At 31.6% G+C, this 16,809-nt stretch overlaps 4 protein-coding genes across 4 annotated transcripts; 1 reads left to right on the forward strand and 3 right to left on the reverse strand.

Annotated features, from left to right (window-relative positions):
* Nucleotides 1–49: 49 nt before the first annotated feature.
* On the reverse strand, nt 50–1,288 carry LOC130939220 (UPF0481 protein At3g47200-like). The gene has a single exon (XM_057867341.1). It carries the CDS (start codon nt 1,286–1,288, stop codon nt 50–52), a length of 1,239 nt encoding a protein of 412 aa, XP_057723324.1.
* Nucleotides 1,289–4,365: 3,077 nt separating this feature from the next.
* On the reverse strand, nt 4,366–5,628 carry LOC130939221 (UPF0481 protein At3g47200-like). The gene has a single exon (XM_057867342.1). It carries the CDS (start codon nt 5,626–5,628, stop codon nt 4,366–4,368), a length of 1,263 nt encoding a protein of 420 aa, XP_057723325.1.
* A 3,429-nt stretch (nt 5,629–9,057) lies between these two features.
* On the reverse strand, nt 9,058–11,036 carry LOC130940266 (UPF0481 protein At3g47200-like). Its single transcript, XM_057868367.1, has 2 exons — nt 10,945–11,036; nt 9,058–10,312 (listed from the first exon to the last, which is right to left on the reverse strand). The coding sequence occupies exon 2, from the start codon at nt 10,306–10,308 to the stop codon at nt 9,058–9,060; it is 1,251 nt and encodes a 416-aa protein (XP_057724350.1). The 5' UTR covers nt 10,309–10,312; nt 10,945–11,036.
* An 850-nt stretch (nt 11,037–11,886) lies between these two features.
* On the forward strand, nt 11,887–14,223 carry LOC130940391 (protein FATTY ACID EXPORT 6-like). Its single transcript, XM_057868515.1, has 3 exons — nt 11,887–12,244; nt 13,220–13,307; nt 13,816–14,223. Exons 1-3 carry the CDS (start codon nt 12,046–12,048, stop codon nt 13,886–13,888), a joined length of 360 nt encoding a protein of 119 aa, XP_057724498.1. The 5' UTR covers nt 11,887–12,045; the 3' UTR covers nt 13,889–14,223.
* Nucleotides 14,224–16,809: the final 2,586 nt, after the last annotated feature.

Below are 16,809 nucleotides of genomic sequence, written 5' to 3' on the forward strand. Positions count from 1 at the left end.
AACCACCTTCAAAAGCTCATGAATGGCCTGCCTTTTTTGTTGCTACTACTTATTTAACTTGGAGAATAGAACATACAGTCTGAATAACCGAAAGAAGGAGCAATATAATTCCAGCAATGAAAGCTGCTGTCTTCCATGGAGTGGGAAAATAATCGCGTTTCAGGGTTGCCATTTTAGTGTTGCAAGGATGTTTGTAATAAGCATTCAAATCATCACAAATTTGGAGATAATTAACATTACAATTTGTCACTAGAATATGTTTATCAACATCTCTGAATAGCTTAGCCACTGAAGTGTCGCTACCACTTACATCACTCCGAATTGTTCGAGCTTTGATGAGGACATCCGCATCCCTGTTTGAGTTGACAAGTTGTTTGAGGAAGTTAACATAGTCAGTGATGTAGTGTTCATCAGGATAGTGACACTGTTCCAAAGCCACAATATTCCTCAACCAAACTTCAGTGAAATCATCTACAGTAAAATGCGGGATTGTAAGAACACCATGTTCAAATTTCAAGTCTAGTATGTCAACAGGACTTGATTTATTTACTACTAGGAACTTCAGTCCTGCTTCAAGTAACTCAGATGTACTGTGACCAAGAACTAAGTGTTTATGTTTTCTTTCACAAGGTCGTCGTTTTTGTAAAATGAAGTATCTAACCAAATCAGTGAAGTGCACTATTTGGTCGTTGACATTTTCAGTTGAGAAATAACCGCAACAAAGATCCATAAACGAAGGGAATTTATCGTCACCATCGGAAGAAGCAAAAGCTAGATTGTATAGCTTCACGAAAACAAAAAGAGGAAGTTGATTCTCGAGTAGCAACAAATCGTAGGATAGCCGAAGCTTCAGCCATGGTTTTGAGAAGATAACATCATCCCTTGTCATCCGCTTATAATCTCTGAGGAAAAGCTCAATTACGAAACCACAATCTACCAATATCAACTTCACGAATTCATCTACTGTGAGATTGATCTTCTGAGAGTAACATGCACGGATTTGTGATTCCAACTCTCTTACACAACTCATCAAATCGGTCAAACTTGCCTTGGATCTTTCAATGAAATGTCTGCAATAAACCTGCTTGTGGCTTTCCATGCTTAAAACCCTTGGATTTCGATGATGAAGAGGGCCAATAGAAACAACCATTGGAGTGTATGCATCTTCATTGGTTTGCCGGATATCGTGGGGCACCTTGTAGATGCAGCAGCTTTTGGTTGAAAACAGAGGCTGTGCCTTCTCCAGCATAGCCTGAAACTCTATAGCTACATGATCCTCATTTTCCATATCTGTATATATCAAAGTTATGAGAGTTGTAAACTATTAGCTGAACATGAATGAATGATTTGAAGGCAGAAAGTTATAATATTGAATTAGCAGTATTAATTTCCTGACAAGTTAAAAACATTGTATCTTATGCATGTGCATGTGTATGCTTATATATCAATTATGAAGTTGATAGCCGAGTGCTATTAGATAAAAATTTAGTTAGTCAAATCATTTAACGGTTCTCAGGTATAAACTTTTCGGAAAGTCGACTGCACCTGAGTTTTCACCATCAATTATGCTATTTAGAGAAACAACAAATGTGTCTACTCGTTTACCTGGTATATATACGTTGGATGATGAAAATTGTTTGAAAAATTAGTTCTAAATGATTGATGAAGATACTGAATTAGCAAGGGAAAGAGTGAAAGAAACTGGTAAAATATATAGAAATGACAAAAAGCAAAATGTGATGATACCATATAGAAAAGTAAAGAATTTGTTCTTTAATTTAGTTTTTGCATACGTACCAATTCTTTATTCAAGGTATTCCATTACATTTTGGTAGTTCAAGAATAAATTTGCAGTGAAGATTGTTCAAGTTCATTTTTTTATTGAAGTAAAAGTGTGAGAGTACCGGGTTCCGGTTCATTTTTTGTTCAAGTTCATTTTTTTTTTAAAATCAAATCTCCGGATATGAATAGTATTTTTTAAATAAAACTTAGAAAATAATCCATTGGAATGACTTAATATTGTATCTTTTAATTTTTTTCAAAAACAAATTTAATAAGGATAAATTATAAAAAATACCACGCAAAATTGTAAAACGTGAATTTATTGTGGCAAATTATAAATACATTATAACTCAATAAATTACGAAATTACATTATTTTTGTTTAATTTATCTTCTATACGACTATACCACCATTTGCAAATTAATTAGTGAAATCTTTTAGCTGCAGGCCATTTAACAAAATGAAATAAAATATTTAATCTCCATTGTTAGATTATTAACGCTCTAATTATTTTAAAATACTATATCCATTAAAGTAATTGGTAAAATTATCTTCTCAAACTAGTTACGAAATGATAATCGGATAACGTGTTAAGTGTAAGTGTCACATGACAATAATTTTTAAAGATAAAAATTAATGAGTTCCTAACAATTTTAAAAAATAGGACTAACAAATTAAATTTATCCGAAAACCGAAATTATTAAAAATCTCTTGTTTCTTACTAACCAAGAAACTCTTGAGGCTGAAGAACTATGTTACTTTTTACCAAGTACTTATTTGATTTTTCAACTTCAGAAAAATTGAGTTTCAAATTTGAAAGGCAGAAGAAATTGATTAAATTATTAATTTATTCCGATATGTTTAATTTGAGAAAAAATAAATGAAATTTTAGCATGATTTGGTCTCGTGGATTTTTTTCCTTTTTATGATAAAATCAAAAGTTGAAAATTCTTGGTGTAAAAAATTTAGTGAGTCGTAGTAAATAAAGCAAGCAAATATAATGACCATTTCTCTTTTCTTGATTTATGTATTTTTTTTATTTTTTTTATGATATTTGTTTTAAGAGAAGTGTTACAGGTCTAGGAGATTTTGTGATTTATAGCAATTAATTAATTATTATGAGTATTTTTAATGGTATGATCGAGATTACATCTAATAGTGTAAAATTATTCATTTTTCTTTTAATAATTAAATACGGATCAAATTTTAATAAAAGTACAAGCCTTCTAGACTTTCTCATTTCTTAATATTATTATATATTATTGAGTATTGACAATATGGAACGCAACAATGATATATCAATTACGAAGCTCAAAAGAGTTGTCACATATATTATACAATATTATACAATCTTAATTAAATTAATGAAAGGACACATTAAAATATGCCATGGAGTCTTGGCAATAATATATAATAACTAATAAGACCCCTCAAATTTAAGTAGCCTGCCTTTTTTGTGAATGCATGTGGCTGCTACTTATTTAACTTGTAGAATAGAACATATTTACTAAATGAATCTTATTTTGTATTAACTGTTTATGTATTTTTTGTGTTAAAATAGTATTTAAATTCAATATTTGTATTCCATGAATTAAAATTGTCATAAAATTATTCATTTTAAAAGCAATGTTTATATCTTTAATATTTTTTTAAATAAGAATATTTTTTAAATTTATTTGATTTTTGTATACGTCTTCTTTTTTCTTTTTATTTGTCTTATACTATTTTTTTATTTTTGGAGATAACCAATAATCGAACTCTAAATCTTTCAGATATAGAATTCTAATATCATGTCATGAGACTACTCACCCTAAAAACTTAAACTGATAAAAAGAGACAACATGAACAGTTATATGTCCAATAAGAATAACACACATAAAAAATCTAATAAACAAATTTCTATACCACAAAAAAACGCTGAGTTAATCGAATAAATCCGCCACTAAAAAGATTAACGTCGAATTTACTGTCATCTTGTAATTGACAATATAAACGGCGTCAAAAAATTCTTTAGCGGATTTTTTCATCTAACACTAATTATCGGCAAATTTTTTGTCTGTGTGTTCAATAGATTGTCGAGCCAGATGTTGATAATCTGACAGTAATTTTGGTGTCATTTCACTTTAAACAGTGCCAAAACATACCGTCGGATTAATCTGATAATAAATCCGTCGATAGCATTATTAATTTTTTTTATGTATTAATTTTAGATTAAAACTCTTGTTAAAAATTGTTATCAAGAAATTTAAGAATGGTAGAAATTAATAAATTATTTTATTAAAAATAAATAATATAAAAAGAATAATGTACCCTAAACAAACAAAAATATATAAAATCCTAACGGTTAGAGATTTTGATAATCGTCGGCAACGGCGTCGTTGTGGTCCCTCTACCGTCGTCTGTACCACACCAGCAGCGTAGTCTCAGACACACAATATGTAATCTTAATTAAATTAATGAAAGAATACAAATTAAAATCTGTAATTGAGTATTGGCAATAATATAATAACTAACAAATCTCGAATTTAAGTAGTCTCTATTGTGAATGCATGTGGCTATAGTAGTAGCCTTAGTACTGGTTATTTAAGAATGAAGCTGGAGAATGGAACATACAGTCTGAATAACAGTAAGAAGGAGCAATAGAATTCCAGCAATAGAAGTTGCTGTCTTCCATGGAGTGGTGAAATAATCGCGTCTGAGAGTTGCTATTTTAGTGCGGCAGGGATGTTCGTAAAAAGCATTCAAGTCATTGCAAATTTGGAGATAATTGGCATTATGATTCACCACTATAATATTCTGATCAACATCTCTGAATAGCTTAGCCACTGAAGTGTCATGACCACTTACATTGCTCTGAATTATTCGAGCTTTGATGAGGACATCCGCATCCTTGTTTGTGTTGACAAGTTGAGCAAGGAAGCGAACGTAGTCAGTGATGTAGTGATGACGAGGATAATGACACTGCTCCAAAGCCACAATGTTCCTCAACCAAACTTCAGTCCTATCATGCACTATAACGTGTGGGATTTTAAGAATACCATGTTCAAATTCCAAGTCAAGTATGCCATTACTTGATTTATTTACTTGGAACTCCACTCCTGCTTCAACTAACTCAGATGCACGGTGATCAAGAACTAATGGTCTAAAGTTCCTTGAAGGTATTCTATGAGATGGTGGCAAGTGGAAGTATCTAAGCAGATCAGTGAAGTGTGCTATACTGCTACCAGCTGCTGGTAATAACACTCCTTGTGTGTTGAAATGTGAAAAATATATGTCAGCAGCAAGCCGCATAAATGAAGGGAATCGACCACTATCTAAGCGAGAAGCAAAAGCTAGATTGTATATTTTCTCAAGAACAAACAAAGGAACTTGATTCTCAAGTAATATCAAATCATATTGTACTCGAACCTTCTTCCAAACTTTTGAGAGGATAACATCATCATCCTCTGTCTTGTGCTCATAACTTCTGAGGAAAAGCTCAATTATGAAACAACAGTCTATGAATATCACCTTTACCAACTCATCCGCTGTCAGATCGATATTCTCAGAGTAACATGCACGGATTTGTGGTTCCAACTGTTGCACGCAACTCACCAAATCACTCAAACTTGCCTCCGATTTTCCAACCAAGTGTTGGCAATAAACCTGTTTGTGACCTTCCATGGTTACCAGTCTGGAATTCCCGTGATGAAGAGGGCCAATAGAAACAAGTACTGGGGTGTATGCATCTTCGTTAAATTGACGGATTTCATGGGGCACCTTGTAGATGCAGCAGCTTTTGGTTGTAAGCGAAGGTTGTGTCTCCTTCAGCATTGCTTCCAACTCTTTAGCTACATGATTCTCCATATATATATATGTACGTGCATGAGCGCCACCAGAAAGAAAGAAAGGTTATAGAAATGATAATAATTAATGAAAGCCATGCACGCATGAACCTTTTCTCTACAAGTTATGGACAAATTTAGCTAGCTATATCTATTTTAAGACGAGGCAAGCATTCTGTTTATAACTCACATTTTGTTACCAACACAAGATACATACCTCTATATATATATATATATATATAGGTGAATGCTACCCAACCCCCTCTAAAATAACATGTAAGTTACCCTTCATTACGTGTCACATTGTAATTGGTTCTTATCTTAACCATAGTTGGGTTATTTTATAATTTATTATTTTTAAAATATCAAAGCTCCACTCCCGTTAATTGAAGCACATTCCACTCCTCCATTCTTTGTTTATCACTTCATCACCTAGATTTGGTCCTTCCAAGCACCGTCGCGTTCGTGACAAGAAGCGCTAACGTCATCGTCATGCCCTCCCACACAACCTCTCTTCCCAGTATAGTATAGCCAGTGCCTCTTTTTGGCGTGAATCACTGTTTACCCACATAATTAATGGTTAATTTGGTTATTAAATTTTTTTTATTAAAAAAATATATCTTTATTTAATTACGTGATGGAACATATATTTATATGTAAAATATAATATAATAAAATAAATCTATTCAAAGTATTTAAAAGTATAATTAAAATCATGAACATACAAATATAATAATAAAATTTGTACTCCAAAAAAATAAATATATTTTTTATCATACATATATTATTTAAAAATAAATATATTATTAAAATTAATAACAGAAATTTAAAATGATAAAATTCAATTTTTTTACCGTATTTTTTATAGTATTTTTATTTTTTAATTTTTAATTTATTAGTACTTTATTATTTAATTAATAATTAAACAAATTATTTTTATAAAAAATTATTTTTTATATTATATTAGAGAAGAGACCAATATAACAGTTTAAAAAATAAATTGTGTAAATATTTAAGAGATAAATATGAAATACATACCTAAGTAATATTTAGTTTGGTTATTAATTTTTTTATTAAAATAAATCTTTATTTAATTACACGATAGAACATATATTCATATGTAAAATATAATATAATAACTCTATTTAGAGTATTTAAAAGTATAATTAAAATCAGAAAAAATATATTTTTTATTGTACATAAATTATTTTAAAAAATAATAAATGGTTAAAATTAATAACACAAGTTTAAAATGATAAAATCTAACTTTCTTACAAGTATTTTTTATAATATTTTTATTCTTTTAATTTTTTATTTATTCGTACTTTATTATTTAATTAATGATTAAATAAATTATCTTATGATAAATTATTTTTTGTATTATCTTAAAGAAGAGACTAATATAACAGTCTAAAAAATAATGTAAAAATAAATTTTAAATAAAAAATAGATAATATTAAAATTTTTAAATACAAAAGTAAATTATATAGATAGATATTTAAGAGAAAAATATGAAATACATGCCTAAAATAAATAAAACAGACAAAAATAATTCTCCATTTCTCAATAGTACTCCCATTTTGTCTGTTTTATTTATTTTAGGTATGTATTTCATATTTATCTCTTAAATATTTATATAATTTATTTTTTAAACTACTATATTGGTCTCTTCTCTAATATAATACAAAAAATAATTTTTCATAAAAATAATTTGTTTAATTTTTAATTAAATAATAAAGTACTAATAATTTAAAAATTAAAAAAAATAAAAATACTATAAAAAATACGGTAAAAAAGTTAAATTTTATTATTTTAAATTTCTGTTATTAATTTTAATAATATATTTATTTTTTAAATAATATATGTATGATAAAAAATATGTTTATTTGTTTGGAGTACAAATTTTATTATTATATTTGTATGTTCATAATTTTAATTAAACTTTTAAATACTTTGAATAGATTTATTTTATTATATTATATTTTACATATAAATATATGTTCCGTCACGTAATTAAATAAAGATATATTTTTTTAATAAAAAAATTTAATAACTAAAATTAACCATTAATTAGAGGTTGTGTGGGAAGACAGTAGATGGCGATGACGTTGGTGCTTTTTGTCACGAACACAACGGTGCTTGGAAGGACCGAATCTAGGTGATGAAGTGATGAACAAAAAATGGAGGAGTGGAATATGCTTCAATTAACGGGAGTGGAGCTTTGATATTTTAAGAATAATAAATTATAAAATAACTCAACTATGGTTAAGATAAGGACCAATTACAATGTGACACATAATGAAGGGTAACTTACATGTTATTTTAGAGGGGGTTAGATAGCATTTACCATATATATATATATATATATATATATTAGTGTAATTTGTATTTATATTATACAGAATTTGAATATGAATTGATAAAATAAATAATATGTGTTTCCATTGTGTCGTTTACCTGGTAATTGGTATGTGAAAATATACAAGCGTTAATGTGATATTAGTGTTCACTTCAATGTAGATGATGAAAATATGATACTTTCAAATGATTGATGAAAATACTGATTAATTAGCTAAGGGAAGAGTGAAGGAAATTGGTAAATATATAGAAATGACAAAAACAAAAACAAAAAAAAACCGTGACATGAAAAAGAGAAAACTACCACATATAGAAGTAAAGAATTTGTTCTTTAGTTTAGTTTTTGTTTAGGTACCAATTGTTTATTCAAGCTATTCCCTTGCATTTTGGTGGTCCATGGATCAGATAAATTTGCAGTGAAGATTGTTGGAACTCATTTTGGGATAGAAGTTATTAAGGAGGTCAAAACTTTGCCACTAATCATTCCCTGATTTGTAGATAGACCATAGTCATCATCTTCAATTCACCAAAGGTATAGTCATATTAGAGTGAGAATACCATGTTCAAAATCTAAGTCTAACAATATATTTGTAGCTAATTTTAGTGTATATATATATAATATAATTTATTAAATTATAAGTTATATTAATTTTGAGATTGAGTGAATCAATTTTAACTTTAAAATTTAATTTATGAGATAAAAATTTTCATTTATAAACTATTTAGAGACCTTATATTTAAAATATGTAAGAGTTGTAAGTTGTAATATTTTGAGAAGAAAACATCATACTTTGTCCACTCAGCTCCTAGGAAGAGCTCAATAATTAAGAATATCAATATATATCACCTTCATGAAGTCATCCGCTGTGAGATTGATCTCATCTTCTCCGAGTAACGCGCATGTTTATTTGTTTCTCCAATCACTTTGGTAGTGTTTTGTTTTGCTTTCTGGCTAAATCTAATTATTATTCACAAATTAAAATGAAATGCAACAACAATAATATATATAAATTACAAATTCAAAAGAGTAGTAACATATATTACAATCTTAAATTAATGAAAGAATACAAAAGTAAGAACTTAGTACTACTTATTAAACTTGGAGAATAGAACATATAGTCTGAACAAAAGTAAGAAGGAGTAATACAATTCCAGCGATGGAAGCTGCTGTCTTCCATGGAGTGGTAAAATAATCGCGTCTGAGAGTTGCCATTTTAGTGTGGCAAGGATGCTTGTAGTAAGCTTTCAAATCATCAGAAATTTTGAGATAATTAGCATTGACATTTGACACTGTAATATTTTTATCAACATCGTTGATTAGCTTAGCCACTGAAGTGTCATTACCACTTATCATCATACTCTCAATTATTCCAGCTTTGATGAGGACATCCGCATCCTTGTCTCTGTTGACAAGTCGAGTAAGGAAGCTAACGTAGTCAGTGATGTAGTGGTCATTAGGATAGTGGCACTGCTCCAAAGCCACAATGTTCCTCAACCAAACTTCAGTGAAATCATCTACTACAATATGCGGGATTTTAAGAATACCATGTTCAAATTCCAAGTCTAGTATGCCAATGCCGTGCCATGGTTTATTTACTGTGAACTTGACACCTGCTTCAACTAACTCAGATGCACTGTGACCAATAACTAATGGTACACGGTTCCTTGAAGGTATTCTATGAGATGGTGGCAAGTACAAGTATCTAACCAGATCAGTGAAGTGTGCTATACCGCCACCTGCAGGTGGTAACACTCCTTGTTTGTTGTGATATGAAAACACAATAACAGCAACCCACATAAATGAACGGAGTTGACCACCGTTTAAGCGAGAAGCAAAAGCTAGATTGTATATCTTCTCAAAGACAAAAAAAGGAATCTGATTCTCAAGTAATATCAAATCTTGCGTTACCCGAGTACCCATCCACGATTTTGAACGGATGGCATCATTTCTCATCCACCTTTTTCCGAGGAAAAGCTCAATTATGAAACAACAGTCTATGAATATCACCTTCACCAATTCATCCACTGTGAGATCGATCTTCTCAGAGTAACATGCACGGATTTGAGGTTCCAACTGTTGCACACAACTCACCAAGTCGGTTAAACTTACCTCCGATCTCTGAATGAAATGTTGACAATAAACCTGTTTGTGGGATTCCATAATTACCAACTTGGAATTCCCGTGATGAAGAGGGCCAATAGAAACAATCATTGGAGTGTATGCATCTTCGTTTGATTGGCGGATTTGACTGGGCACCTTGTAGATGCAGCAACTTTCGGTTGTAAACAAAGGTTGTGCGTTCTTCAGCATTGCTTCAACCGCTATAGCTACATGATTCTCCATATATCTATCCACATGCATGCATCACAACGTAACGTAACCATTAGAAATGATAACAGCCTAATATATTAGATTATTCAATGTTCAATTGATTAGTCAACATTTATATATAGAAGCCATGCATGAACCTTTTATCTACAAGTTACAAAATTTGATAGCTAAAAGTCCAGGCCAGCACTTTTTTAACAATTTTGTCGGCACTTAACCATAAAAAAAATGAGTAATTTTTTATCATGGGATATAATTTCACACTATTAAAAATACTATTAATGATCAATTAATAGTTACAAAATATAAAATTTGTTGCCCCCTAACACTCTTGGATAAAAAAAACGAGAAGAAAAAAAAAGGTATATTCTGTGTTCTCAGACAAAGTAAACACTTAACATTAATTGGCCTATCTTGTCTACAACAATAACGAAATACGGTTATTTATATGAAGCCTATTAGTATATATTATTATATAGGTATATAAATATATAATATATATAGATTGTATCATATTATATGTTGATAAATTATCGCTCCATGACATACACAAGACTAAGACTAAAAATAGTAACATGCATATACACGTGAGAGGTTAATTATTAGATAATAGAGTGAGAGGAAAACAAGTGTTCCCATCGTATTGTTTACCTGGTATGTTGAAATATACAAGGGAACGATAATGATATTAATGTGCAATGCAATGTGGATGATGAAAATATGTTACTTCAAAATGATTGGTGAAGATATTAAATTAGATAAGAAAGGAATGAAGGAAACTGGTAAATATATAGAAATGACAAAAAAAATAAAACGTGAGGCTGGCATGAAAAAAAAGAATATTACCATATAGAAGCTAGGTAAAGAATTAGTTCTTTAATTTAGTTTTTCTCTAGGTACCAATTGTTTATTCAAGCAATTCCATTACATTTTAGTGGTCCAAGGATAAATTTGCAGTGAAGATTGTTCGAATTCATTTTGTGATGGAAGTAAAATTGCGTAATTGTGAGAGTACATAACACAATTTCACCAAATAGTTTTACACAAATATTTAATGATATATAATTCTCTTTATTAACACTATTAAAAAGAGAGAGAATAAATAAAAAACGAGAGTGTACGTATATGTAAGGGTTAAATAATTGATAACCATAATTTCATATACCTATTTAAATTTATTTAAAATTAAGGTATTTTTAATTATCTTTTTAATTCATATAACTATTTTGTGACGAAGAGAGTATTACATAAAAAAAATGATTTTAAATCCAATATTAAAAAGTTGTCTAAAATATTAAATTTAATTACACTACCACAGATATAGTAGTTCACCAAAGGTTCTTGAAATAACGTTGCTGCATGCTCTAACTGCATTTTATTTAGAAAAATGAAATAAAATATTTAATCTCAACCGTCAGATTGATTTGTATGGTTTGGATTCATGGACTATTTTACTTAAGAAAGAAATAGGTTGACTTTGACCCAACGAACCAAAAAGGACAATTTCGAAATTACTCAATAGTCAAGGGGCAAATACGGAAACGCAAAGTAAAATTCCCATTTTGTATTAGTATTGACTTGTGCAATCCACGCGCCACTTAGCTCACAGTTTTTCAGATTTTTACACACTCTTCCGGTCTTCCTTGCGATCTGAGCTAACATTTCTTTTCTTTACTCTCTCTCTCTCGTTTCTCCGATTCGAAACATCTGAATTCTCCGGGAAAATTTCCCTGTCCGAGAAAAAAATACAAAATGCACGATTTCTGCTTCACGATTCCGTACGGTTTGATTCTGGTAGGCGGTGGACTCTTCGCTTTCATCAGGAGAGGAAGCCTGGCTTCTCTCGGCGGAGGCGTTGGCTCCGGCTTGGTTCTCATCTTCGCCGGTTATCTCAGTCTCAATGCCTTCAACAAGCGCAAGAACTCTTACCTCGCTTTGTTTATCGAAACAAGTAATAGCTCTTTCTCATCCTTCAGCTGCTTCTGTTTTACTCAGATTTTGTATTATTTTCATCGTTGACTTTCAATTTAGTCGTATGTTTAGAAATCGTGATTTAGCTGGTCCGTTTGTGTGATTCATTTTAGGATTTGGAAGATTTGAATCTGCTTAAGAGTAAAAATAATGATCAATTTAATCAAATTAAAAGTAGTAAATTGATTCTGTTTTTGGTTTTTAAGATTTTAAGTAGCTTATAGCTTCTAATTTAACTAATCAGAAGCTTACTAGTTTAGTAGGATTTTCTAAGAGGGAGAGAGTGAAATAGGTGATACATAATAAAGAGATGAGAGATCTGTATAAATGCATTTATCCTCGTTAGTAAAGTGAACGAAGATATTGTTCTGAAAGTAAAATTGTATATTGAAAATTGTTTTAGGTTTAGAATGCCTACAAATTGAAAGAACATGTTTGTTTTCTGTTAAATTTGTTTGTTACTATTCACTAGAAGAGAAGAGAAGGATTCTTTAGAAATAAATTTTTCATATAAAGTAGAGCTGAGTGAGTGCTCTAGGATTGCTGCTATGTCTGTTAAGATCCGAATGGTTTTTCTTAGATCTGTCTAGTTGGTTACACAGAAAATAAAGATTCTGTTTGACTTTATAAAACCTTAAACCTTTTTGAGAATCAATGATAATGAAAAAGCTTAAGCTGATAGGAGGGGCAACATAAATGGTTATATCTATAACAGTAATGCAGACATTTGAATGTAAAAGCATTCTCCATACGAGCAACAATCAGCAACGATTGTCATTAGCCCTACCAAATAATAATAAGTGCATGCAGAAACTTTGGCAGAATAGAACTAAATGAAATGCATTGTTCGAATCTATGCATCCAAAAATTAATCATGAATATTCATCTTACATGCCATTCACGCTGCATTAACTATGGTAAATATTTGTGAAATAATCTCTTCTTTTTTTCTCAGTTACCGCAGTCGCACTAACATGGGTCATGGGACAGAGATACATGGAAACATCCAAGATTATGCCTGCTGGTCTTGTAGCAGGACTTAGGTAATTAAGATAATGGATTAATTCTCACCCTCATACGCCAAACATATTTATTCTCACTGGAGTTGTCAACTTGTGATTATATGATGAAATTAATGCAAACCCGCAAAGCTAGTTATTTTCTCTGAACCTTTTATTTTTCTAGAAAATGAAGGCTGCCCCATCCCATTTTTTCAAGATAATTTGTTTTAGCATCTCATTGGTGATTATAGTAACACTATATATTACCCTTATATTTTGTCCAATTGCTCCACCTGTCACCAAGCACTGTTTTGCATTAAACATTGTTAATGGTGTCTCACTGAACATTTATGCTGGCGGTGGATTATTTTACTTTTATAATTTGATCTTTAAATTTTAGTTGATATTATTGACTTGGGGCAATTTAGGTTAGGCTGTTTATTATTTATAAACTACTGCCTATGGATGTTCATTGATTGCATTCCAAGCTGCAACATTGAATTGCTTGTGTATGGAATTAAGACATTCTGCCTTTCTTTTCTTGTTGCAGTGCTCTTATGACCCTCTTTTATTTCTTCAAACTAGCAACTGGTGGCAACCATCTCTCTGCCAAGGCAGAGTGAACAATAAAATGATATATCCAAATGTTTTCTTCCTAGAATCAAGATATGTTTGGACGACCTGCATACATTCTCAGATGACTGAACTATATCATTGTACTTGTATACTTGGTGATTTCATTGTATGGAACTGAAAGTAGTTGTTTCCGTTGTCTAATACATGAGAGTATGAGACCATATCACCATACCACACTTGGCAAGCACCTTGTTTATTGCATGATTGACTAAATTGATGGAAATTGCAAATGAAATGTATTAACATTTGTTATTTGGCTACTGTCTAAATATTCATTTGTCCATACTCTGGAAATAAAATTCTTCCTGGTTTGGCTTGAATCTACCTGTCATCTGAGATGTATTACGTAGTTAAATTCGGTTAAATCATGAACTGACTTATTCTGTTAAGTCATACTCGGGGTGCTGATCTTACCAACAAACTAGTGACTTTCAGGGACTATAAGTCTATTACTTATTAACTAAATCATGCCGATGATACTTCTAAAAAACTTACGCTCATGAAAAAAAGGTTTCCAGGCCTACTCCAAGTACAAGTCCTAAAAATTAAAAAAAAAAAGATAAAAATGGGAAGAAATAAAAAACCAATGTGCCTAAAAACTTAAGCGAAATTGGCAAGTAATATCCACTTTCTGATTTTTTAAAGTAATATTTACCCTCCAATATATATATATTAGGATTACAAGAATGTAAGGTCAATCTTGTGTTTGCAAAGTAGTTTGTCCATACGCTCTACGGAATCTAACGCTTGAAGCCACAGTTTGATACCACTAGACATACAGCCGTGGAATTTTTACGGGCCTGCTACACATACAAGCCTACAAGCAACCAAGTTGGCCCAGCCCAAACACGAATTACGCGCATGAAAGAGAGATAAGATGCCGCGTCCAAATCACGCGCTCAGCATTCGAACGGTTATGTATGGGAGACTCTTCCACTTCTTCCACTTCATCCATTTCTCAAGGCACTTTCAAAACAACGAAACCCTCTCATTTTCGAGCGAAAATCAAGTTTCAAAATATAGAAATCGTGGTTCGAAAACTGCATCAAAACACCATCAACCTCTCTGTGAAGAATCTGAAGAAAAAACAAACCAAGAATACTCAACGTAAGTCCATTAAAATACTGTATATTTTACTTTTCTTCTACGTCGTTCTGCTAGGGTTTACTATTACTCTTGCTTCTTTGTTATACGTCGTTCTTCTAAGTTATACGTCGTTCTTCTAAGTTCTACGTCGTTCTACATTGTTATTCTAAGTTCTCCTGCTATTTTTGTTGATTTTTGGGGGTTTATTCCGTAGATTCGGGGGTGTAAACTGTTTAACCTTGTAATGTGGCTTTATATTGAAGCATGGTTGAGTGATATCTGTCTGATATCTATATGGATGTATATGAATAATATCTATGGGTGTATCTCACTGTAATCAATGGGTGTATCTTGTTTGACATCTTTGGGTGTATCTGAATAATATCTATGGGTGTATCTCACTGTTATGAATGGGTGTATCTTGCGAATATCTTTGGCTGTATCTGACTCATATATATGGGTGTATCTTACTGTTATCAATGGGTGTATTTTAATTGTTATCAATGGGTATATCTGAGTCATATATATATGGGTGTATATTACTGATATCTTTGGGTGTATTTTTAGTTTCAGAGAAAATGGCAGCAAGAAACTAAACCAAAGACCTGAAATGTGCCACACATCTCCTGAATGATAAGTTCAGAAACATGACTGAGGAGAAGAAGGCAATTGTGAGGGATCTTGGATTCGGTGGGTTGATGCACATCCCACCACTGAGGGTGGATCACCAACTCTTAAGGGAGCTGGCAAAAAACTTCAAACTTGGGGAGAACAAACTGAAGACAGGATATGGTTCTTTCCATATAACCCCAAAAAAAATAGGTGATGCGCTTGGCATCAATGCAACAGGTAATTAGCTCAAAATTATAGATGTATATTAAGTTGTTGCTTGGGTGTATATTAACCTGATGCTTGGGTGTATTTGAACCGACTTGGATGCTTTGTTGTCTTCCTTTTTGTAGGAGATCTATTTCCTGAGAAAGTTGACTATAAGAAACTTTCTGATGATGACAAAATAATTTATAGAAGATTTCAGGGTAAGACCCTCAAAAGTCTTACCGATGAAATGATGGAAATCGGCGTTGGCAACGAAGAGGAACGCCTGATGTTCAAGAGGATATTCATCCTCTACATACAGATGGCATTCCTTTTGCCAACGACGATAAACAAAATATCGCCCGTGCACCTGGTCCCGATTTTTAAGATGGACGGCATAAAGGAGAGAAACTGGGGGGGACATGTTTTGACCTTCATGATCAGGGGCATAACAGACTATCAAGAGAAGAAGAAGAAGGCAATCAATGGCTGCCTCTTCGCCCTGATGATAATCTACTTTTACCTTTCAAAAAACAAACGCAAGAACAGGGTTGAAAGACCACCAAAGCCATGGATTGCCAACTGGACTAAGGAGCAGTTGGTGAAAAGAATGAATGAAGAGAGAGAGGAAATTTTGGTGAGTAATCATAATAAGTTGGTGTACTTTATTTACCCGAATGGTGCTAACTAAAATATCTCATGTTTCAGGGGATTCTGAATTTGGCAGAGACAAAAGAAAAAATGAGAAAAAAAGAAAAAAAACAAAAAAAAACAAGAAATAAAAAAAACAAAAAAAAGGAAGGCGAGCTCAACATCGTCTTCGGAGACAGAAACTACCGATAGTGACACTTCTACCTCTGAGTCTGAGGCTCAAGAAGACTCGGAGGATTCAGAAATTAAACACCCCAGCAAAAAGGGGAAAAAGTAAGTACCATACTTGGGTGTAATTTCTTTTTCGAGTTGGGTGTATTTTGTTTGATCACGTTGGGTGTATGTAGCTTATTAA

Source organism: Arachis stenosperma, chromosome 7 (genome assembly GCF_014773155.1).
Source record: "Arachis stenosperma cultivar V10309 chromosome 7, arast.V10309.gnm1.PFL2, whole genome shotgun sequence".
NCBI lineage: Eukaryota > Viridiplantae > Streptophyta > Magnoliopsida > Fabales > Fabaceae > Arachis > Arachis stenosperma.